Source organism: Labeo rohita, chromosome 10 (assembly GCF_022985175.1).
Source record: "Labeo rohita strain BAU-BD-2019 chromosome 10, IGBB_LRoh.1.0, whole genome shotgun sequence".
Classification (NCBI taxonomy): Eukaryota; Metazoa; Chordata; class Actinopteri; order Cypriniformes; family Cyprinidae; genus Labeo; species Labeo rohita.
In genome coordinates, this window is record NC_066878.1 from 30,262,177 (window position 1) to 30,286,462 (window position 24,286).

At 37.1% G+C, this 24,286-nt stretch overlaps 3 protein-coding genes across 3 annotated transcripts in view; all 3 read right to left on the minus strand.

Annotated features, from left to right (window-relative positions):
- Nucleotides 1–5,966: 5,966 nt before the first annotated feature.
- ubc (ubiquitin C) lies at nt 5,967–8,277 on the minus strand. The gene is made up of 2 exons (XM_051121408.1): nt 8,137–8,277; nt 5,967–7,445 (listed from the first exon to the last, which is right to left on the minus strand). Exon 2 carries the CDS (start codon nt 7,436–7,438, stop codon nt 6,065–6,067), a length of 1,374 nt encoding a protein of 457 aa, XP_050977365.1. The 5' UTR covers nt 7,439–7,445; nt 8,137–8,277; the 3' UTR covers nt 5,967–6,064.
- A 234-nt stretch (nt 8,278–8,511) lies between these two features.
- On the minus strand, nt 8,512–15,673 carry tpst2 (tyrosylprotein sulfotransferase 2). The gene is made up of 6 exons (XM_051121409.1): nt 15,524–15,673; nt 14,680–15,440; nt 12,338–12,655; nt 11,816–12,014; nt 11,674–11,724; nt 8,512–9,164 (listed from the first exon to the last, which is right to left on the minus strand). The coding sequence occupies exons 2-6, from the start codon at nt 15,174–15,176 to the stop codon at nt 9,126–9,128; spliced, it is 1,104 nt and encodes a 367-aa protein (XP_050977366.1). The 5' UTR covers nt 15,177–15,440; nt 15,524–15,673; the 3' UTR covers nt 8,512–9,125.
- Nucleotides 15,674–18,237: 2,564 nt separating this feature from the next.
- The window catches only part of LOC127172201 (seizure 6-like protein), a 58,733-nt gene continuing 52,684 nt past the window's right edge, over nt 18,238–24,286 (minus strand). Inside the window, exons 13-17 of the mRNA XM_051121402.1 lie at nt 24,059–24,253; nt 21,288–21,323; nt 20,973–21,087; nt 20,547–20,652; nt 18,238–18,508 (exon numbers count right to left, since the gene is read on the minus strand). Of these exons, the coding sequence (XP_050977359.1) occupies nt 18,479–18,508; nt 20,547–20,652; nt 20,973–21,087; nt 21,288–21,323; nt 24,059–24,253 (482 nt within the window). The 3' untranslated portion in view covers nt 18,238–18,478. The remainder of the gene's footprint in view (nt 18,509–20,546; nt 20,653–20,972; nt 21,088–21,287; nt 21,324–24,058; nt 24,254–24,286) is intronic.

A 24,286-nucleotide genomic window follows, 5' to 3' on the forward strand; every position in this document is an offset into this window, starting at 1 on the left:
GTAATGTAGTTACACACGCATCTCGCCACGGGAATAAGAAAATCTAATGTTATTTGTCATTTGAATAAGTAATTAGATTTTAATATTTTCTTTTATATGAATAAGACGTTTATTACAACTTGATGTCCAAAATAAAAGTTCTGAAGCAAAAGCTTGCAAATAATAATAATAATAATAATAATAATAATAACTAGATGAGTAAAGTTTGAGAACAAACTTTAAGTTGGCTTGAGAAAGCCTAGCCTGAAAGTTTGAAGCAGTTGTAAAAGTGTGAAAGCAGCTAGCATGATTTAACATATTGCTTACATGATTTAACATGTTGTTAACATGTTTTAGCATGATTAGCTTGTTGCTTGTATTTTTATAGGCTGATTACAATGTTGTTAGCATGATTAGCAAATTACTAGAATGTTGTTAGCATGATTAGCAAGTTACTAGCATGTTTCTAGCCTGATTAGCATGCTGATAGCATGTTTCGCGCATGATTAGCATATTACTAGCATGTTGTTAACATGATTGGCATGTTGTTAGCATGATTAGCATGTTACTAGCATGTTGCTAGCATGATTAGCAAGTTACTAGCATGTTTCTAGCCTGATTAGCATGCTGATAGCATGTTTCGCGCATGATTAGCATATTACTAGCATGTTGTTAACATGATTGGCATGTTGTTAGCATGATTAGCATGTTACTAGCATGTTGCTAGCATGATTAGCAAGTTACTAGCATGTTGCTAACATGTTTCTACTAGCATGTTGCTAGCACAATTAGCATTATACTAGCATGTGGTTAGCATGTTTGTAACATGGTTAGCATGCTGCTAGCATGATTAGCAAGTTACTAGCATGTTGCTAACATGTTTCTACTAGCATGTTGCTAGCATGATTAGCATGTTACTAGCATGTTGTTAGCATGATTAGCAAGTTACTAGCATGTTGCTAACATGTTTCTACTAGCATGTTGCTAGCATGATTAGCATGTTACTAGCATGTTGCTAGTATGTTTCTAGTATGATTAGCATGTAACTAGCATGTTGCTAGCATGATTACCAAGTTACTACCATGTTGTCAACATGATTAGCATGTTATTAGCACATTGCTAGCATTTTTCTGTCATGATTAGCATGTTACTAGCAAGTTGCTAGCATGATTAGCATGTTACTAGCATGTTGTTAGCATGCTTCCAGTATGATTAGCATGTAACTAGCATGTTGCTAGCATTATTACCAAGTTACTAGCATGTTGTTAGCATGATTAGCATGTTACTAGCATGTTGGTAGCATGATCAACAAATTACTAGCATGTTGTTAACATGATTGGCATGTTGTTAGCATGATTAGCATGTTACTAGCATGTTGCTAACATGTTAACATATTTCTAACATGATTAGCATGTTACTAGCATGTTTCATGCATGATTAGCATATTACTAGCATGTTGTTAACATGATTGGCATGTTGTTAGCATGATTAGCATGTTACTAGCATGTTGCTAGCATGCTTAGCAAAGTTACTAGCATGTTGCTAACATGTTTCTACTAGCATGTTGCTAGCACGATTAGCATTATACTAGCATGTTGTTAGCATGTTTCTAACATGGTTAGCATGTTTCTACTAGCATGTTGCTAGCATGATTACCAAGTTACTACCATGTTGTTAACATGATTAGCATGTTACTAGCACATTGCTAGCATTTTTCCATCATGATTAGCATGTTACTAGCAAGTTGCTAGCATGATTAGCAAGTTACTAGCATGTTGGTAGCATGATTAGCATGGTGGTAGCATGTTTCTAACATGATTAGCATGTTACTAGCATGTTGCTAACACGATTAGCATGTTACTAGCATTTTGTTAGCATGTTTCTAACATGATTAGCATGTTGCATTAGCATGATTTAGATAGCTAGTTAAATTAGAAATATTAGAGTGGAAGCTTAAATGAGTCTAAATTGATTAGAAATAGTACATAGAAGGGAAGCTTGATTGAGCCTCAAGGGATTCTGGGAGTTGAGATTTGAATTTTGTCAGTTGGAGTTTGAAGAGTGTTGCTCATTTGAACATTCCGTCAATGTAAGTCTATGGGATTTTTGGTGGCTTTGATAGTCTGGTTTACGAAAACCGTAAGCCGGATCAGTCTGAAAAGATACAGCACACTGAGACAGACCAGTCTGAAGATCTGGACCGAGTTTGGTGGTTCTAGCTTGAAAGCTCTAGGAGGAGATAGATACCGAAATTTGGCTCAGAAGAAGAAGAAGAAGAATATTCTTAAATAGTAGATTAGTAAGTTTGCTTTCTCAAGCCAACTTAATAATATTCTATTTTTATTACAGTTTATTTTTGTGCTGTTAAATTGTCATTAAAACATGGCGTATTATGTCAAAGTGACATGATAAATGATCAAACTGAGCTGCTGGAGGAACATGATAAGTGTTATTGTATCTTTATTGGATAAGTATTTGCCACTGATAACGCATATATGTAACACAATGGCTTATCTATAAAGCCTGTGGTGACACAGCTATTTTTCTTTGTGAAATGAAAAGTGAAATGAAACATTTTAATCTAGGTATCTGCCATGGTTCAGCACTTTTCACAGATATCGGAGTGAAAACCATATATAAACATACATTTATACATGAAATTAAGCACAAAAATACAGGTTTAATCTCATTGGTGGTATTCAGGGATATGGACACTACACCAGTCAAAAGTTTTTGGACAGTAAGATTTTTAATGCTTTTTAAAGAAGTCTCTTCTGCTCACTAAGCCTGCATTTTTAAATCCAAAATACAGCAAAAACAATATGTTTTTTAAATATTTTTAGTATTTAAAATAACTTTTCTATTTAAATATATTTGAATATATTTTATTCCTGTGATTTCAAAGTTGTATTTTTAGCATCATTACTCCAGCCGTGTGATCCTTCAGAAATAATTCTAATATTCTGATTTGCTGCTCAAAAAACATTTATTATTATTATTTGTTGAAAACAGCTGAGTAGTATTTCTCAGATGACAAAGTTCAGAAGAACAGCATTTATCTGAAACAGAAATCTTTTGTAACGTTATAAATGTATTTATCATCACTTTAGATCAATTTAAAGCATCCTTGCTAAATAAAAGTAATAATTTCTATAATTTCTTTTTTAAAAAAGGCATTTGAAATATTGATGATAATAATAATAATAATAAAAGCAGCAAAGCTCTTGAACAGTAATCAGCATATTAGAATGATTTCTGAAGGATCACGTGACACTGAAGACTGGAGTAATGATGCATCACAGGAATAAATTACATTTTAAAATATATTCAAATAGGAAGCATTTATTTTAAACAGCAAAAATATTTCACACATTTTTTGCTGTATTTTGGATCAAATAAATGCAGGCTTGGTGAGCAGAAGAGACTTCTTTAAAATACATTAAAAATCTTACTGTCCAAAAACTTTTGACTGGTAAATACATAAGCCTGGCTTATGTAAGATCAGGATTCTTTGTGAGCGGCAAAGCAAATCTTACATCAATGCATTCTTCCTTCAATACGTACAAGTCAAAACCTTCACCCTGTTTGACATGTTATATGAAATGTCTATCAGGATGAAGGCAAAAGACATCAAAAGATGTGATTCATGTGATTTTTGATTTTAAATCCATGACAAATCCAGCATGAAAACCTAGTGAGGGAAACAAGCAACACTGTTTTGGGCCTTTAAGGGCATGACAAATATGATAAGCCACAAATTATAAATGATATTTACTGGAGCACAGAAATGTATCTGCGTGAAATGCAAATAAAGACGTTCTTTCATTCTGAAAACACATGACACTGACACAGCATTAAACTAGTGTCTAAATGTAATTATTTAACTAAACGTACATACTGACAGTGTTTCAGAAGCAGTTGAATTCCAGTCCTGCTATGATATATACTCATCAGGCAAGTCCATTTAAATGTTTTAAATAAAAGGTCCATTAATCTCAGCACAGCAGGTTAAAATAATTTCAAACCAGATGAATTTGCACAATTTTCAATACCAGTCAAAAGTTTTTGGACAGTAAGATTTTTAATGTTTTTTAAAAAGGTCTCTTCTGCTCACAAAGCCTGCATTTATTTGATCCGAAGTATAGCAAAACAGTAAAATTCTGAAATATTTTTACTATTTAAAATAACTGCTTTATATTTAAATATATTTTAAGATGTAATTTATTCCTGTCATCAAAGTTAAATTGTTAAAATCATTAATCCAGTCACATGATCCTTCAGAAATCATTCTAATATGCTGATTTGCTGCTCAAGACACATTTATTATTATTATTATTATTATCATCATCAGTATATAAAACAGTTCAGTACATTTTTCAGGATTATTTGATGAATAGAAAGATCCAAAGACCAGCGTTTACCTAAAATAAAAAGCTTTTTGTAATATTGTACACTATATCATTCAAAAGCTTGGAGTCAGGAAATTTTTTTTAGCAAGGATGTTTTAAATTGATCAAACGTGAAGAAGACATTTATAATGTTAGAAAAGATTTCTATTTCAGATAAATTCTGTTCTTCTGAACTTTCTATTTATCAGAGAAACCTGACAAAATTCTACTCAGCTGTTTTCAACATAACAACAACAATAATAAATGTTTTTTGAGCAGCAAATCAGAGTATTAGAATGATTTCTGAAGGATCATGTGACTGAAGTAAAGATGCTAAAAATTAAGCTTTGAAATCACAGGAATAAATTACATTTTAAAATGTATTCCAATAGAAAACTATATATTTATTTTAAATAGTACAAATATTTCAACATTTTACTGATTCTACTTTGTATCAAATAAATGCAGTTTGGTGAGCAGAAGAGAAAAACAAACATTAAAAACCTTACTGTTCAAAAACTTTTGACTGGTACTAAGTATTATCACATTAGACCCGGCTAGACTGATTCCTGCACTGATATCAGTATCAGTAGGTTATGTTGATTCCTAACACAAAGGTTGATTTTTATCTTTTAAGCAATACTCAACTTAGCACTTACTCAACTTGGTCCCCAGTTAGTACTGCTGGTTTCAGTGAAAAGCATCTGATGCCAAAAGAAACTGACTGAACACTAGCAAAAAAAGCAGATATGTTAGATAAGAGTTAGATAAAATATATTGCAAGCTAGAAAGAAAGTGAGCAAAACAGACAATTCCCAGCGGGCATTGTTTTACAATGCAGTTAAACTAATTAACAGTTGCCCTCAAGCAGCCCAGATTACCAAAGTACTTAAAGTCCATCTGGAACAGAAAAGGATTTTAAGTTTTAGGGCACCTTTATTTACTGTGCTGATTTAATCAGCCTATTAGACCATTTGATTAAAGGGTCAGATAAAAGATGTTTACAAGAAAAATAAGGACGTTAAAATGGGTAACAAAAGCTGCAACCTTTTCACAAACTTCTGGTGGCATCTAGTGGCTTGTTAAATAGCTGCAATCTGACACACAGATTATGACACAGCAATAAACTAAGCATTGATTTTACAAAGGTGTAAAAAGATTAGAGCTGGTTTTACAAGTCGTTTTATTTTTCTACCTCAATTTAATGGTATCATTTGCCTTCAATTTTTTATAAAGTTAGTTTACCTACAATTTCTTAGTTAAAATTTAATATTAATTTCACAAGTTGTGCACCATTGCCAGCATATTATAGCGTGAAATAGCCTTCAGGACACTTAAAATATCCACTTTTAACATTAGATTTGAGTCAACGTCTCCTCCGCACCACAAAATTTGTTGAAAAACAAAATTAAACATTTTAATCATTTGAAATATTCACCTTTAAGAGTTTACACCTTTTAAATTTGACTATTTACATACCTAAAAACCAATAATTAAAAAAAAAAGCCCCTGAGAATTAAACATCTGAACTCTGTATGCTGTAAAAGGTACATTTTAAATTGAATACTGCAGATAGAAATGAGGCAGGAAACAAGAGGATCAGGAATGCCAGAACTTTATTGAATGATTAAGAGGAACAAAGGTAATTGGAATTGGTCTGATTAAATTTCTCTTATATATTAAACATCATGAGCAGATTAATTGCCCCCACGAAGGCGCAGGACGAGATGGAGGGTGGACTCCTTCTGGATGTTGTAGTCGGACAGGGTGCGTCCGTCCTCCAGCTGCTTACCGGCGAAGATCAGACGCTGCTGGTCAGGAGGAATGCCTTCCTTGTCCTGGATCTTGGCCTTGACGTTCTCAATGGTGTCGCTGGGCTCGACCTCAAGGGTGATGGTCTTGCCAGTCAGCGTCTTGACGAAGATCTGCATGCCTCCCCTGAGGCGGAGCACCAGGTGGAGGGTGGACTCCTTCTGGATGTTGTAGTCGGACAGCGTGCGTCCATCCTCCAGCTGCTTACCGGCGAAGATCAGACGCTGCTGGTCAGGTGGAATGCCCTCTTTGTCTTGGATTTTAGCTTTGACGTTCTCAATGGTGTCACTGGGCTCAACCTCGAGGGTGATGGTCTTGCCAGTGAGCGTCTTGACGAAGATTTGCATGCCTCCCCTGAGGCGGAGCACCAGGTGGAGGGTGGACTCCTTCTGAATGTTGTAGTCGGACAGCGTGCGTCCATCTTCAAGTTGTTTGCCAGCGAAGATCAGACGCTGCTGGTCAGGAGGAATGCCTTCCTTGTCTTGGATCTTGGCCTTGACGTTCTCAATGGTGTCACTGGGCTCAACTTCCAAAGTGATGGTTTTGCCAGTCAGCGTCTTGACGAAGATCTGCATACCACCTCTTAGACGCAGGACAAGATGGAGGGTGGACTCCTTCTGAATGTTGTAGTCGGACAGTGTGCGTCCATCTTCCAGCTGCTTGCCAGCGAAGATCAGACGCTGCTGGTCAGGAGGAATGCCTTCCTTGTCTTGGATCTTGGCCTTGACGTTCTCAATGGTGTCACTTGGTTCCACCTCAAGAGTGATGGTTTTACCAGTCAAGGTCTTGACGAAGATCTGCATGCCTCCCCTGAGGCGGAGCACCAGGTGGAGGGTGGATTCCTTCTGGATGTTGTAGTCGGACAGGGTGCGTCCATCTTCCAACTGCTTGCCGGCGAAAATCAGACGCTGCTGGTCAGGAGGAATGCCCTCCTTGTCCTGGATCTTGGCCTTGACGTTCTCAATGGTGTCGCTGGGCTCAACCTCAAGGGTAATGGTCTTGCCAGTCAGCGTCTTGACGAAGATCTGCATACCACCTCGCAGACGCAGTACCAGATGGAGGGTGGATTCCTTCTGGATGTTGTAGTCAGAGAGGGTGCGTCCATCTTCCAACTGCTTGCCAGCGAAGATCAGACGCTGCTGGTCAGGAGGAATGCCTTCCTTGTCTTGGATTTTAGCCTTCACATTCTCAATGGTGTCGCTGGGCTCAACCTCGAGGGTGATGGTCTTGCCAGTCAGCGTCTTTACAAAGATCTGCATCTTTACGCTAGAAAAACAAAAAGATTTAAACTGATTAACTATTATGCATATGCCGCATTGGTGAAAAATGAGTATAGCTTCATTTAGTGTTGTTAGACAAGCTTAAGAATTCTCTAGAAACTTCCTCATAAAAGAAAGCGAAACAAAAGCTTTGAGCAAACGCCATTACTAACGCTGACACAGCTGTGAGGCAGGGCGTAACAAATGGGAGACTGAAAACAAAATGGCGACGTTTTACCACAGAAAATGGCCAGAAAACAATAACAACGGAACAAAACGTTCATAAACACACAAGACATGGCAACTAATTAGTTATATTTCGACAAGGTATGCGTTTAACGACGTTTAGACTGCTGACAGACGTTGTTGAAATAAGATACGCAGATAAATTTGGATTCACCGACCTCACCGCCCTTTTTTCGCGGTATAATTAGCCGCCACATCACCGAACGCGCACAAAATATTCATAAAACACTTCGATGTATGTTGTTTTAATATTCATCTACATTATGTTACAAAAACGGACCATTTTCTTCCTCAGAAACGACCTGGCCGGCTAGCATAAAAGCTAACGAGCTAGCCCATTCAAAGATAAACGTCCATATCACTGCACAAATGCCTCAAATCAAATAAAACAATGTTGTTTTTAAGTAACGATACACAAAGCGTCGTTTGTGTATATTTTAATCCATACTTACAAACAAATGTTCTTTTCTGGAAGAGTGCGGAATGCGTGAGTCTCTCTCCTCTCGTCACGGGAGCGAATCTAACGACTCAAAAACAAAAGGGCCGGCTATTTATACAGAATGCGATGTATCCTTCCGCCGCTACGCCCAGCGCACTATTTAAACACTTGCAGACGTTCAGTTTGAAAACCTGGTTTTGTGAGAAGCAATAGCATGTGTGTTATTTTCAAGATATGCAAAAACGCATTTTATAAATGAGTTTTGTAAACGTTAAACAGATATACATGTCTATTTGGTTTGTTCGTGGGGGTTTGGGGACAGGCGGAGTGATATGATGCACTGCACAGGGTTGGCAGTGTTTCGATGATCAAAATAATGACACAAATAGGTTTCAAAAACCACATTTCCCGTTTTGTGTGAATACTTTTATTGAAATAGAAATGCACTTTTAGAAACACCGGGGGAAAACAAGGCGTTTTGGCACTAGGAAAAGCAGAATGGCTCAATTTAAAAACTAGGTCAGGAAAATGCACACAGGCACATAGCAACAGCATTCAGTGCGACATCAAGCACTACGTCACACTCTTCTCATTTCCCAAAACAAGACATAAATAAACTGCAATGTTCAGGAAGTCCAGTGCAATTGAATTATGGTCAACTTTGTTCGATAAACAAAGTAAACAATACTCTGCTGAGAGCATCAGGAAGTAAAAATGCTGATCTCTGTCCAATGTCCTTCTTGAGACTGGTTTCTTTGACATCAGTCTGTTGCATTACAGCATTTTGGTAATAGGACTTAGTCACCTAATTATTATAATGCATTCTGGCAATGTCAAAATCAGACCCCATGTAACCACAGCTATTGCATAGTAATGATGCTCCTTATTTCCTTCTCAGGTTGCTGTGCATCTTGCAAAAGGCCTTCACGGTGTACGGCACAAAATGGTGGTGTTATCCAACGCTGAACACAAGCACATACTGCAACCAATGTAGGACTCTGTTCATTTTTTACCTCCTTTAGAAACTATCTTTGGAGATACCTGTCAAACAAGAAATGTTTTTAAACTGAATATAGTTTATTCAAAACAATGTGTAAAGACATATCCAGCTCATAATCATAGTATATAGTCTTACACAGTGCCCAGAGTGAGTACTGGGACATATAATGGCTTTTATTTGATAACAAAACACCAAATCAAGCGGCATTTGCAAATAAGTACATTTCTAAAACCAACCTCTGCCATTTTTGCAATGACATTTCATTTTCCTAGTTCCTTTTAACAATAACATTTGACCATCGCTCAGAATCATTTCAAACATCTATTTGTGAAGTGTTTAGCTTGAAATGTGCATGTGTTCTGCCTTGCTTTCAAATAAAGTACACTTGCTTTGATTTTTGTCATCAAACCTAATTAAATTCGAACATTTTAGTGTTTTTAAAGTATGTTAAACCCTGTAAAGCTGATGTGTGAACTAATATTATTAAATAAAATTATTTATTTATTCAATATTCTTTTTTAAAGGAACAGTTTATTGAATCTTTAGACAAAATATTTTTAAAATGTGCATATTCACTTTTTGTTGAGTATCATATTTGATACATCAGGCTTTTATGGCTCATATAGTATGACACAGAAGAATATGGAGCTCATACTTGAGGAAAGAGAAACACCTCTGTTTTATTCAGAGGCCTATACAATTTAGTGCAGTTGCTGATACTTACATGGCCAAGAAGAAAAAAAATGGATGATGTCTTGGCAGAAAATTACCAGTACATTTTCTTTGAAACTTATAGACATTTCCTTCAATCCTAAAACACTAAACAATGCAGTGCCTAATTCAAAATAGAGATAAAAAAAACCCTTTAATACATCTTCATATTTTTACTGTCTTTTCTTACGCTGTATTTCCACTACAACGTAGCGAGCGGAGCGTTTTCCATTCATTCCTATGGAAGCTGAGCTTAAACGCTTGCGCAATCCGTGTACGCTCAACTTCCATAGGAATGAATGGAAAACACTCCGCTCGCTGTAGTGGAAATACGGCGTTAGAGTGTAACATGTACTCTTGAAATATTACGAACATTAGAAAAGTTATACTTATGTTTACTATTTCACAGCCGCAACTTTCAGGTGGAGGTTTTTTTTTTTTTTTAGAAAAGACCTCTGTTGCTACCCCGGTGAAAAAACCAGCACATGCTGGTAGGTATGTTTTGATGCTGGTTTAAGCTGGTCCTTTGCTGGTTTATGCTGGTCCTTAGCTGGTCATGTTGCTGGTCAAGGACCAGCATAAACCAGCAAAGGACCAGCTTAAACCAGCATCAAAACATACCTAACCAGCATCCCAGCATCAAAACCAGCATATGCTGGTTTTTTTAACTGGGTAAACAAGTATAAACTATCAATCAGAAGACAATCAGTAGTAGATTGTGTACAACCATTTTTTCAGCAAAGTTTGATTGTGTTGATAACTTAGAGGCCTTAGAAATACAGTGTCTTGCAAAAGTATTCATACCCCTTCATTTTTCATGTTTTGTTATGCTGCTGTTAAACTGCTCTAAATGACATTTTTCCACATCAATCTACACTTCGTACACCATAATGACAAAACAAATACAGAATTGTCACAACTTTGTAAATTGTTAAAAAAAAAAAAAAAAAAACCTGAAATGAGTAGATTGCATAAGTATTCATACCCTTAACTCAGTACATAGTTGAAGCACCTTTACAACCTCAAGTCTTTTTGGGTATGATGCCTTAGCAGAGAAAATGTAGTTTCTCATATTCTGAGGGTCCTTTAGGTGTTTTTTTTTTTTTTTTTTGCAAATTCCAAGTGTGTTTTTTAATGTATCTTCACTGAGGAGAAGATTGAGTTTGGCCACACCGCCATAAAGACCAGATCGGTGGAGTGTTACAGTGGTGTTCTCCACATATGATCATGGAGCTCAACTAGAGTGGCCATCAGTTTCTTGGTCACCAGTCTAACCAAGGCTTTTCTCCATCAATTGCTCAGTTTGGCCAGGAGGCCAGCTCTAGGAATCATCCTGGTTGTTTTAAACTTCTTCCATTATGGATAATGAAGGCTACATGCTTCTGAACTCTTCTCCAGATGTATGGCTTAATGCAAATCTGTCTCTGAGCTCTATTGGCAGTTTTACCTCAGGGCTTGGTTTTTGCTCTGATATGCATTTTCCACTGTTAGACCTTTTATTAGGAAGTGTGAGCCTTTCCAAATCATACCCATTCAATTGAATTTGCCACAGGTTAACTTCACTCGAAGTGTAGTAACATCTACAAGCAATATGAATTCTCCTGATCTAAATTTTCCATTTCCATTTCCAATTCCATTTTGCAATGGAATCATTTAAGTGTTTTTATTTTTAATAAATTTGCAAAGATGTTAAAAAGCTGTTTTTTGCTTTGCCATTATAGTACATGGAGTGCAGATTGAACAAAATGTGAAAAAAATGAAGGGGTATGAATACTTTCGCACAGCATGTGTATCAAATATGATACACTAGGCTTTAAAAATGTAAAAGCATGCACTCACTTGTACCCATCTTTTCAAGTTCGTAGGAGTTTTAAAATCTCCTCTCAGTACCTAGGAAAGACATGGAAAGCTGGAAATTATAACTGAATAACTAGCAATTCTGATCCTTCCACATTGTATGTCATATTCTTTGTTTAAATACCCTTTGAGTATTGTTGACCACTTCTGGATCTGGTTGGCCATAGTCTGGTGGATTGGCTTTGGGGTTGTAGCCTAGCCTGCGCAGCATTGGCGCAATGTTCTCCAAGTCCAGCAGGACGTCTGCTGGGATGTGGCCTACCCAGCGTGTGAGGGCTTCCAGGTTAACTGGTTTGATCACTTGATCCGTGGAGCGTTCGCTCCTTAAAAACAAAGTGAAAGCGAGGATTGTTAGGGAACCGCAGACAATCTGACATTAAAGGGATAGTTCACTCTAAAATGAAAATGCTGTCATCTTTTAATCATCCTGAAGTTGTCCCAAACCTGGATGAGTTTCTTTCAGCTGCTGAACATAAAAGAAGATATTCTGAAGAATGACGGTAGCCATTAACCAAAGTCAGTGGGTACCGTAAACTGTTTGGCTACCAACATTCTTCAAAATATCATTGTTTATGTTCGACAGAAGAAACAAACCCAGGGTGTGTAAATGATGACAGAAGTGAACTAAAATGTAATTTCACTCTACCGAGATAGCGATACCCCTCCGGGCCGCCCGATGGCCTCCTCATGGTGAAGCACTCCTTCGTGCCACGGTGAGTTCAGAAAGCGCAGCACACGCTGCATGGTGGATCGCGGCTGCAGCACCAGATCCTCATAGCGGACTGTCATGCAGCGACCCCGGCCGACCACTAGACACTGGGAGACCATGACTTCTATTGCATTGCTCCATTTAGTCAGACAGTCCCTGTAGCTGGACAGGTTGAAGCCAGCGATAGTCACTCGTCTGGAGATCATAGAGTGCACAGACGCCCGGCCGTCTCTGAGCATTAGCAGGAATTTAGAGCTGAAAGAACAAATGATGGCATGAGGAATGAGATAGAAGATAGAACGAATGAAATGTCATGAAAAAGATTAGAAATGACCAGGATTTAGCTGGCATTGCTTTATGCAGCACAAAACAATGACTTTGTTTTAGACAATTTACCAGCTGAAGAGAAACACACTATTAGTCTTTGTGATAGTCTTTATGGAAGTGATCAAAAAATACTATAAAAACTGTTATGTCGTGAAATGTTTTTACAATTTAAAACACCCATTTTGCTTTGTACTATATTTTAAAATGTCATTTATTTCTGTGATGCAAAGCTGAAATTTCAGCATCATTACTGCAGTCTTGAGTGTCACGTCATCCTTCAGAAATCATTCTAGTATGCAGATTTGCTGCGCAAGAAACATTTTATTATTATTATTATTATTATTATTATTATCAATGTTGAAAATAGTTGTGCTGCTTACCATAAAAATATTTTAAATTATATTTTTTGTAACAAAAAATCTTTACTGTAGATTAGATCCTGTTAGAACCTATTAAAACATCCTTCCTGAATAAAAATACTAAGTTCTTAAAAAAAAAAAAAAAAAACACTGACCCCAAACTTTTCAATGGTAGTATGGAGTGCATATATATAAGTATTCTATGTGTAAATATATATTTATCAAGCATTTACTCCATGTAAAATAACTAAGTGTAAACATATTTGTCAGAAGAACTACAAATGCCTTTAAGTACAACTTTTTAAATAAGCAAATAAATAAATTAATTAATTAATTAAAAAAGAAATAAATAAAGTAAAATATAAAATGAAATAAAAATAGAAGAAAAAAATATCTAAATTAAAATAAGATAATCTAAAATCATCAATTTCAGATTGTATCAGCAACTAGAATTTTTACATTTTCTTAAGAAAGCATGTTTTACAAATGTATTTTAATGTAAAACTTTTAAAAATTAGCAAATTAATTAATTAAAAAATAAATAAAACAAAGTAAAATATGAAATTAAAAAACATATATATAATAAAATCATCAGTATTAGATTGTATCAGCGACTAGAATTTTTACATTTTCTTAATAAAATGTTGGCCCCAATGATGGCGCTCACTCCATGTAAAATAAATAAGTGTAAACATTTTTAGAACTACTACAAATGTCTTTGTGTAAAGCTTTTTTAATATGGACCATTTCGCTAGATGTAAACAACACTGGTCCAGAAGCACTTCCTGTTCTTTTGTTTTTTATTTTATTTTTTATTTCACATATACAAATACATCTTAAAGGTGCTAATGTAACATTTACATCCAGTCAAATGTTATGTTGGTTGTATTTTTTTGTGATGTTTGTGTAAAGTAAAAAACAAAGAAACAGGAAGTGTATCGGGACCAGTATGTTTACATCTAGCGAAATGGTCTATACAGAAATGTGATCCTGGACCACATAAATAAGCTTTCCACTGATGTAGGCTTTGTTAGGATATGACTATATGATCTTCAAGATACAACTACTGGAATCTGAGGGTGCAAAAAAATCAAAATATTGAGAAAATCACCTTTAAGGTTGTCCAAATGAAGTAATCAAAAATGAAGTTTTTATATATTTACAGTAGGAAATTTACAAAACATCTTAATGGAACATTATTAACTTAATATCCTAATAATTTTTGGCATGAAAGAAAATTTGATAATTTTGACTCATACAATGTATTGTTGGCTATTGCTAAAAATATACCCCTGCTACTTAAGACTGGTTTTGTGGTCATGCGTGCATGCATGCATAAATAAATAAATAACATTAAATAAAAAATAAAATAAAGTAAAAAATACAATAAAATAATATTATGAATTTTAGATTGTATCAGCAACTGGATGTTTACATTATTTTATGAAAGCATGTTAGCCCCAATCATTGCACTCACTCCATGTACAATAAATAGTAAACATATGTTTTAGAAGTACTTTGTGTAAAACGTTTTAAATAAGCAAAATAAAGTAAAAAAAAAAAAAAATCACCACTAAAAAGGAGATATCTTACTTGGGGAAAATTTGTGACAGATAAACGGCACTCTTCAGTGTAAAGGGGTCTTTATTGCACAGCAGTGGTGCAGGTTCGCCATGCCGTGCGATGACCTCCAGCAGGAACGCTGCGGTCGCGTCGTCCAGCATGTCTTGACTGACTCCCTCTTCCTCCAGCGCCCATCGCTCCTCCGACTGCCTCCCCCAGCCCTGCCGCAGAGAAAGGATCCTGGGGATCACCCGCGTCTCCTCACCACAGCGGATGTCAGGGTGAGCGTCTAGCATGGCACGCATCAAGGTGGTCCCTGATCGTGGAACTCCACCCACAAACACCATCGGTGTGTTTTGATTGTACCGGTACTCCGTCTGGTTCCAGTTTCGAACCAGAACTGACAACATATGAGTTCTGGGAACCTTTCTCGGGCATGTTAGCACTTGATATAGAGTCCTAGTAAGCGCATAAGTTCCGAAGATCGTTAGCAAGAGTACAACTACCCGTTTGACTGACAACCGCATCACGCTATGACAGAAAAAAGTTAAATTTGAACACAGAAGTGACTGCACTTCCTCTGTTGGCTACTTCTGCAAATGTTTTGTTGATTACTGCAAGAAAACTGGTTACAGGAACCATGAATGTCTTACAAAGCTCTTTTGATTCATCAGATGTTATCTTTGCATTACACAACATTCTTTGAAAATCACTTTTTTGCACACTATTAAAGTGAAAGTGGTTTATGCCACATGCATGACATGAACAGGAAGTACAGGTTGCAGGTAGAGCTGAAATAAAAGACATTGCACTGATAAAGTGATATGAAGTGAGTTGCATTAAACACAACTTATTAAAGAAACATTTAACTGACCTTCACACGACAAACAATGAATGTTGCATGATCTCCAGGCTCAGTGCTCTGCTGTGTAGTCAAATGGGCAGAATGCACAAAGAGGAAGTGAACGTAGCTTAAAAACATTCAGACTATCAGTTGAGATCTTTCCTGACAGCCACACCAGTGGCTTTCGCTTTTCCTGTCTCTGGGCCTCAAATGTACTGAGATTGTGCTGAGCGATTCTTTGGTAACACGTGTAGAAATGTGTGAATATTTGATAGCAAAGCAGCCATTTACCACAGTAATGTTTTCAAAAAAAGATAAAACAATCAAAGGAAATGGGGTTAACTGAGAATTGAGATAACATGAAACTTTCACTGTAGTAACGTGACTCCTGCATGCACGTTGGAGGCCGCGTGTTTTCCACTGACATACCCATAGGAAAATGTTTTTGCATACATTTGCATTTGCTTTTGATTTACCAACATTTTAACAATTCAGACTCAGAATTATTTTCTTGTAATTTGTAGTTTATACAGGTGCATCTCAATAAATTAGAATGTTGTGGAAAAGTTCATTTATTTCAGTAATTCAACTTAAATTGTGAAACTTGTGTATTAAATTCAATGCACACAGACTGAAGTAGTTTAAGTCTTTTGTTCTTTTAATTGTGATGATTTTGGCTCACATTTAACAAAAACCCACCAACAAATTAGAATATTGTGACATGCCAATCAGCTAATCAAATCAAAACACCTGCAAAGGTTTTCTGAGCCTTCAAAATGGTCTCTCAGTTTGGTTCACTAGGCTACACAATCATGGGGAAGACTGCTGATCTGACAGTTGTCCAGAAGACAATCATTAACACCCTTCACAAGGAGGGTAAGCCACACACATTCATTGCCAAAGAAGCTGGCTGTTCACAGAGTGCTGCATCCAAGCATGTTAACAGAAAGTTGAGTGGAAGAAAGAAGTGTGGAAGAAAAAGATGCACAAACAACCGAGAGAAGTACAGCCTTGAGAGGCTTTTCAAGCAAAATGGACTGAGGCTGGGGTCAAGGCATCAAGAGCCACCACACACAGACGTGTCAAGGAATTTGGCTACAGTTGTCGTATTCCTCTTGTTAAGCCACTCCTGAACCACAGACAACGTCAGAGGTGTCTTACCTGACCCAGTGGTCCAAAGTCCTCTTTTCACATGAGAGCAAGTTTTGTATTTCATTTGGAAACCAAGGTCCTAGAGTCTGGAGGAAGGGTGGAAAAGCTCATAGCCCAAGTTGCTTTAAGTCCACTGGGGTGCAATGTCGTCTGCTGGTGTTGGTCCACTGTGTTTTTTGAAAACCAAAGTCACTGCACCCGTTTACCAAGACATTTTAGATCACTTCATGCTTCTTTAAAAAGCTGGTCAGCAGAAGGATGCTGATTTCATTTTCCAGCAGGATTTGGCACCTGCCCACACTGCCAAAAGCACCAAAAGTTGGTTAAATGACCAAGGTGTTGATGTGCTTGACTGGCCAGCAAACTCACCAGACCTGAACCCCATAGAGAATCTATGGGGTATTGTCAAGAGGAAAATGAGAAACAAGAGACCAAAAAATGCAGATGAGCTGAAGGCCACTATCAAGGAAACCTGGGCTTCCATAGCATCTCAGCAGTGCCACAGACTGATCACCTCCATGCCACGGCAGTATGAGGCAGTAATTAAAGCAAAAGGAGCCCCTACCAAGTATTGAGTACATATACAGTAAATGAACATACTTTCCAGAAGGCCAACAATTCACTAAAAATGTTTTTTTTTTTTTTTTTTATTGGTCTCATGAAGTATTCTAATTTGTTGAGATAGTGAATTGGTGGGTTTTTGTTAAATGTGAGCCAAAATCATCACAATTAAAAGAACCAAAGACTTAAACTACTTCAGTCTATGTGCTTTAAATTTATTTAATACACAACTTTCACAATTTGAGTTGAATTACTGAAATAAATGAACTTTATTCTAATTCACTGAGATGCACCTGTACATATGAAACCAACATTTTATCTCACAATTCAGACTTTCAGACTCAGAATTATTTTCTTGCAATTTTGTTTGCACCACAGAATAAAAAGAAACTCACAATTAAGATAATAAACTGTCAATTTACTTTTTTGCTCAGAATTGTGAGATATAAAATCAGAATTGCAGAGAAGAAAGGCCAGAATTGTGAGATATAAACTCATTATTGCAAGAAAAAAGTCAGAATTGTACAATATAAACTCAGTATTAATTAGATTTGGGGCTCCACATCTCTCAGATCTCTTTTAAAATAAAATCCTTTAATAAAAACAGGACACATCAGTGTTAGAAAAGATTTAAGTGAATTTATTTATTTTTTCACATTTCTTTAGAGAAATCAGTTACATTTTTTTTCTTGATCTCCAAAATGAAGTATTCATTAATCAGCAGAGAACATTCACATATACTTCAAAATAAATACATCATCTGCTCTCTGCTGCAGTAGGACGTCACTTGCAGGGAAAAAAATACTACTTTAAAACCTGCACTACAAACTGCTCTAAGTACAAAGACTTAAAAATGACAGCAGGCAGGACGGGCCACAGACAGACACAGGACGGCGCCACCACCACCCCTTTATATCGGAGCAAAGGGCTTACGTACTCCAGGGTTAAACTGTCCCGTAAGTCACGGTATTGAGGCAAAAGAACACTGTGCAAACTCTTCACGTGTTATTTTCCACTCGCTCGTCACACGCGTGTTTGTGAATGGCAGAATGAGAACCTCCGGCTGTGAGCGCATACGTGTCGTAAAACCACAGTAACGTCTACTGGCCGAACGATCTCTGCACTGGTACTTCCTGTTTCACAGCCCCGTTCCCTTCATGCCCCTCTCTGTCCTCTGGAGGTTGGGGAGGTGGGGAGAGTGGAGTTGTCAGGATCTATTTACATCACTTCCTGTAAGCGCTGGAGCAGTACGGGACGTGTCTGTGGACCTCTTCATATGGACACCTCGTATTCTCTCGTGTCCTGTACAATAAAAACACAAGAACATGACATGCATGTTAGCATTATGGAGGATGTTCCAGTGTGTGACCATGACAAAAAAAACACTTGTCGCTGCTGCAGCATCACTGGAATGTTTTGGGTTTTTCCCAGGCCCTCTTTATACAATCCAGGATGGTTGCTAGGGAGCATTCAGTGTCTTTAGTTACTACGGTATTCTGGGTGGTTTCCAGGGTGGTACTATGCTGTTTCCAAGGGGTTCTGGCTGGTTGCTAGGAGTTACTAGGTGGTTGCTAGGGTGTTTTGAGTGTTTTCAGTTGTGGCTTGTTGCTAGAGATTTACTAGGTGGTTTCTAGGGTGTTTTAAATGTTTTCAGTTGCTACAGCGTTCTGGGTGGGTTCCAGGATATTGCTATGTAGTTTCCAAGAGATGCTGGCTGGTTGCTAAGGAGTTACTTGGTGGTTGCTAGGGTGTTCTGACTGTTTTTGGTTGCTACAGTAATCTGCATGGTTTCCATAGAGTTCTGGCTGATTGCTAAGGAGTTACTAGGTGGTTGCTAGGGTGTTTTGAGTGTTTTTAGTTGCTATGGTGATTTGGATGGTTTCCAGGGTGGTCCTATGTGTGTTCCAAGGGGTTCTGGCTGATTGCTAAGGAGTTACTAGGTGGTTGATAGGGTGTTTTGAGTGTTTTTAGTTGCTATGGTGATTTGGATGGTTTCCAGGGTGGTCCTATGTGGGTTCCAAGGGGTTCTGGTTGGTTGCTAGGAGTTACTAGGTGGTTGCTAGGGTGTTCTGGGTGTTTTCAGTTGCTACGGTGAACTGGGTGGTTTCCAGGGTGATGATATGTGGGTTCTGAGGGGTTCTGGCTGGTTGTTAAGAAGTTACTAGGTGGTTGCTAGGGTGTTACTATGTCATTTCCAAAGAGTTCTGGCTGGTTTCTAGGGAGTTACTAGGTGGTTGATAGGGTGTTTTGAGTTTTTTACTATTTGGTGGTTTCCAGCTAGGGTTCTGTTTTGAGTTACTAGGTGGTTGCTAGTGTTTTGAGTGTTTGCAGTTGCTACGGTAATCTGGGCTGTTTCCAGGGTGGCACTATGTACTTTCAGAGGGGTTCTGGCTGGTTGCTAGGGAGTTACTAGGTGGTTGCTAGGGTGTTTTGAGTGTTTGCAGTTGCTATGGTAATCTGGCCTGTTTCCAGGGTGGCACTATGTACTTTCAGAGGGGTTCTGGCTGGTTGCTAGGGAGTTACTAGGTGGTTGCTAGGGTGTTTTGAGTGTTTGCAGTTGCTACGGTAATCTGGGCTGTTTCCAGGGTGGCACTATGTAATTTCAGAGGGGTTCTGGCTGGTTGCTAGGGAGTTACTAGGTGGTTGCTAGGGTGTTTTCAGTGTTTTCAGTTGCTACAGCAATCTGTGTAGATTCTAGGGTGTTTTCAGTTGCTATAGTGATCTGGGTGGGTTCCAGGGTGGCACTGTGTAGTTTCCAGGGAGTTCTGGCTGGTTGTTAGGTAGTTACTAAGTGGTTGATAGGGTGTTCTGGATGTTTTCAGTTGCTACAGCGATCTGGGTGGTTTCCAGGGTGGTGATATGTGGGTTCGAAGGGGTTCTGGCTGGTTGCTAAGAAGTTACTAGGTGGTTGCTAGGGCGTTTTAAGTGATTTAGGGCTTCCAGGGTGTTACTATGTAATTTCCAAAGAGTTCTGGCTGGTTTCTAGGGTGTTACTAGGTGGTTGCTAGAGTGTTTTGAGTGTTTGCAGTTGCTACGATACGATACGGGTGGTTTCCAGGGCAGCACTATGTACTTTCAGAGGGGTTCTGGCTGGTTGCTAGGGGGTTACTAGGTGATTGCTCAGATGATTTAAATGATTGCTATGACTGTTACGTGGTAGGGGACTCTGAGACAAGATAGTTCCATGAAGCTCCCAAGGGGTTTCAGATGATTGCGAGTTGATAGGTGGTTACTAGGGTGTTCTGGAATGTTTGTGGTGATATTTGTTTCCTAAGGGGTTCTGCTAGTGGTTGCCAGGGGTTTGTTATGTGGTTGCTGAGATGTTCATGGAGATTCTCACCCCTCCGGTCTCGTAGAGAGGGTTGTCAAACTCGGTTTCCACGGTGATCTGGCTGTAGGGATGCGGATACATCAGAGGAAGTCTCAGGTTTGAATGATAACGGCACCTGAGGAGCAGAGAAGAGTGTTTGACGGGTTCAAACACAGCACGTTCTCTCGTATACTTGGTCATGGTGTTTTCCCTCCTACACATATCATTACGCTTCAAGCCATTACATGCTTTATGAAGAAACAATCTCATTTCACAGCAAGTGGTGGCTCTAAGCACCATTTTATTAGAACAAGTGGCTTTGAGCAATCTATTAAATTAGAAATAGAACATGTGTAAGTGCCCATGAACAATGCCAGCTCTTTGTTGTACAATTAGTGAACACTACAGAGCTGTGCTCACATTAGCCTTACACGTTTCCTTGTCTGAACTGCTCACCTCGTGACATAGATGTAGGCTCCTCCCAGTAAAACAGACACTAGCAGAACCAGGATAAATATTGCTAGAGCCATACTTCCGCCATCGAAAGAAGAGTCTGCCGTGGCCTCAGCCACTAGACAAGATAAAAGGATGAGATACGTTAATAATTAATTTCCACATGCATTACCCACTACAACAATCTAACATTAATAATATATAATCTCTTTGATAACAATGCACCTTTGCTCCTTGCGAATTTAAAAAGCCGACACTTACAATCTAAAAAAGCAAAACCTTTGCTTAAATTAGTGCATTAAAAAAAATAAAACTTACCCTCTAGTGCATGATTGCTAGAGCATTCATGATTGGCTGAAAAATATTGGGTAAAAATGAATGCATTTAATACATATTTCAGCATTTAATATGTAATCTAATATAACAAAAACAATAATCATATGAAGTGAACTTTGTTTTCACATCACATTAGGTGATCCCAAAGTTATGGAAGCCTGTTTCCGTCGCTGAATAAAAAATAAAAAAGGTATTTGTGACTTTTTATCTCACAATTCAATCTTTTTTCACAGAATAGCAAGATATAAACTCACAACTGTGACTTTTTCAGAATTGCAAGTTCATATCTCGGAATTCAAAATTGCGTGATGCGTATAAACTCGCAATTCTGAGAAAAAGTCACAATTCTAAGAAATAAATTCAGTATTAGTTGAGAGTTATAAAGTCAGTATTGTGTGATATAAATTCACAACTGCGAGGAATAAACATAGAATTCAGAAATTTAAACTTGCAATTTAGAGAAATAAGGTCAGAATTGTCAGAATACATCACAACTGTGACCTTTTTTCAGAATTGCGAGTTTATATCTCACAATTGTGATTTTTTTTTTGCCAGAATTGCATGACATAAATTTGCAATTCTGAGAAATAAAGTCAGAATCAGATAGTTATAAAGTTAGTATTACGTGATATAAACTCACAATTTCGAGAAAACAACGTAGAATTCCGAGATTTAAACTCTGTTCTCAGTTCTGAGAAATTGAGATGTTTTTCACAAAATTACATAAAATAAACTCGCAATTCTAAGAAAAATCCGTAATTCTGAGAAATAAATCAGAATCAGTTGTGAGTTACAAAGTCAGAATTGTGTGATATGATCTCACAATTGCGAGAAAAGTACAATTCCTAGATTTAAACTCTCAATCTTGTGAGTTTATATCTCGCAATTGTGACTTTTTTTTTCAGTATTTGCAAGTTTATTTTTTTATTTTTTGTCAGAATTGTGTGAAATAAACTCGTAATTCTGAAGAAATAAAATTAGAATCAGTTGTGAGTTATAAAGTCAGTATTGCGTGATATAAACTCACAATTGACCTATCGTAAGCCCTCCCCTCAAACGCAGATGAGCCAATGGCAGTTGAGTATCAGCACAGAGAGTAGAACTCGGACATCTTTAGGTTTCAGCGCCATAGAGAAACACTGGAAGATCTAAAGCTTGCATCTGTTTGATTGTATTTATGCTGCAAAAATAGAAAAATGATGTGCCTGTAGTACTTGTAACACTGATTCCAGGTATCCTGAGAGAATAGGGAATATAATTTATTTTATTACATTTCCTAAATCCAAACAAAACAGAGCAAAATGTCCCTAAGCATTCAGCTCCAATCCCAATGTATCTCTAGCTAAACCTAGCCGACGGTAAATTTTAAATTTAAAAGTCCGTGCTAATGTACAAACCTAAATAGCGAGCAGTGTAGGTCAAAAACACACAAACATTTTAGTGTATCTCCATATTAAAATGGTTAAATGCACATTCGTGATACATGTAATGTAATCGTACCCTGTGATACATGAACAATATTGATCCTGCATGTTGTCATCTGCGATCATGAAAACCGACTGTAATATTTTTTTTTTTATTTATTTTTAATATGAGACTTCTCCTGCTTATTTATTTTACAATATTTTATATATCCCTCCGTGGAATATTTAATTCCCACTTGGTGGCCTTTCTGTGTCCAGAATTGCACAAAAACATCATGGGACGAGGTTTTCACACAGACAGCTGTAAGACAGTGAGCAACTCTGTTTGTTTGTCTGAGGGAGCATCAGTAACTAAGGGGGGCGGGGCTTACAGATAGGTCAATTGCGAGGGAAAAAAAACAACAACTTAGAATTCCGAGATTTAAACTCACAATTCTGAGAAAAAGTTGCAATTCTGAGAAGTAAAGTCAGAATTGCGAGATCCAAACTCACAATTGTGACTTTTTTTCAAAATTGCGAGTTTATATTTCACAATTGTGATTTTTTACGCAGAATTGCATAAAATAAACAAGTCATGGTTCTCAGAAATAAAGTCAGAATCGGTTGTAAAGTCAGAATTGCGTGGCATAAACTCACAATTGCGGGGGAAAAAAAACTTAGAATTAAACTCGCAATTCTGAGAAAGTCAGAATTGCATGATAGAAACTCACAATTGTGACTTTTTTCAGAATTGTGAGTTTATATCTCCCAATTCTAACTTTATAACATGCAATTTATTAAGTCAGAATTGTGAGATATAAACTTGAAAATCTGAGAACATTGTCTTTTTTTGCCATCAGAATTGAACTTTATAACTTGCAATTGTGAGTTTATATCATGCAATTCTGAGAAAAAAGTAGTAATGTAAACTTGCAATTGTAAGAAAAAAAGATAAAAATTTGCAATTGCCTTTTTTTATTCAGTGGCAGAAACAGGCTTCCATATAAAATAGTAATCCCAAAATATAATAATATATATATATATATATACATATACACACACAATATATATACACACACACTCTTTAAATACAATTCATTAAATACATTTAAAAATTAATAAAAAAAAAAACATTTGTTATGCAGCTTAGTTACGTTACGTTAGTAATAAATAAAAAACAAAATGCAGTTGTTGGGAAGTAATGTAACTGTAAAAAAGTATAATAATAATAATAATAATAATAATTATTATTATTATTATTATTATTATGACTATGATTATATTAAAAAATAAATACATTAATAAATAACTCTTGGTATAATGGTATATTATACCATAAATGATTCTTACCTCTGCAGAGAGGTAATGGACCACTCCAAAAAGAGGGATTTCCCAGAATGCACTTGATGGCCATCTCACCAATAAGCTCATAGCCTTGGTAGCACATGAAGGTTAGAGATTCTCCCGGTAAGTAAAGCCTTTTAGACAATATCTGGTAGCCATTGTCAGGAAGGCCGGGGTTCTCACAGGACACGGACTCTTCCGCTAATATACAGAGAATAAAATTGAGGGATTAAA

Excerpts from the sequence above, each read along its gene's own strand:
- tpst2 (XM_051121409.1), bottom strand. The coding sequence starts at position 15,176 with ATGCGGTTGTCAGTCAAACGGGTAGTTGTACTCTTGCTAACGATCTTC. Across the intron at positions 12,656-14,679 it reads CTGTCACAAATTTTCCCCAA|CTCTAAATTCCTGCTAATGC; the intron begins GTAAGATATCTC and ends TTGTTCTTTCAG. Across the intron at positions 12,015-12,337 it reads GGAGGGGTATCGCTATCTCG|GAGCGAACGCTCCACGGATC; the intron begins GTAGAGTGAAAT and ends TTTGTTTTTAAG.
- ubc (XM_051121408.1), bottom strand. The coding sequence starts at position 7,438 with ATGCAGATCTTTGTAAAGACGCTGACTGGCAAGACCATCACCCTCGAG.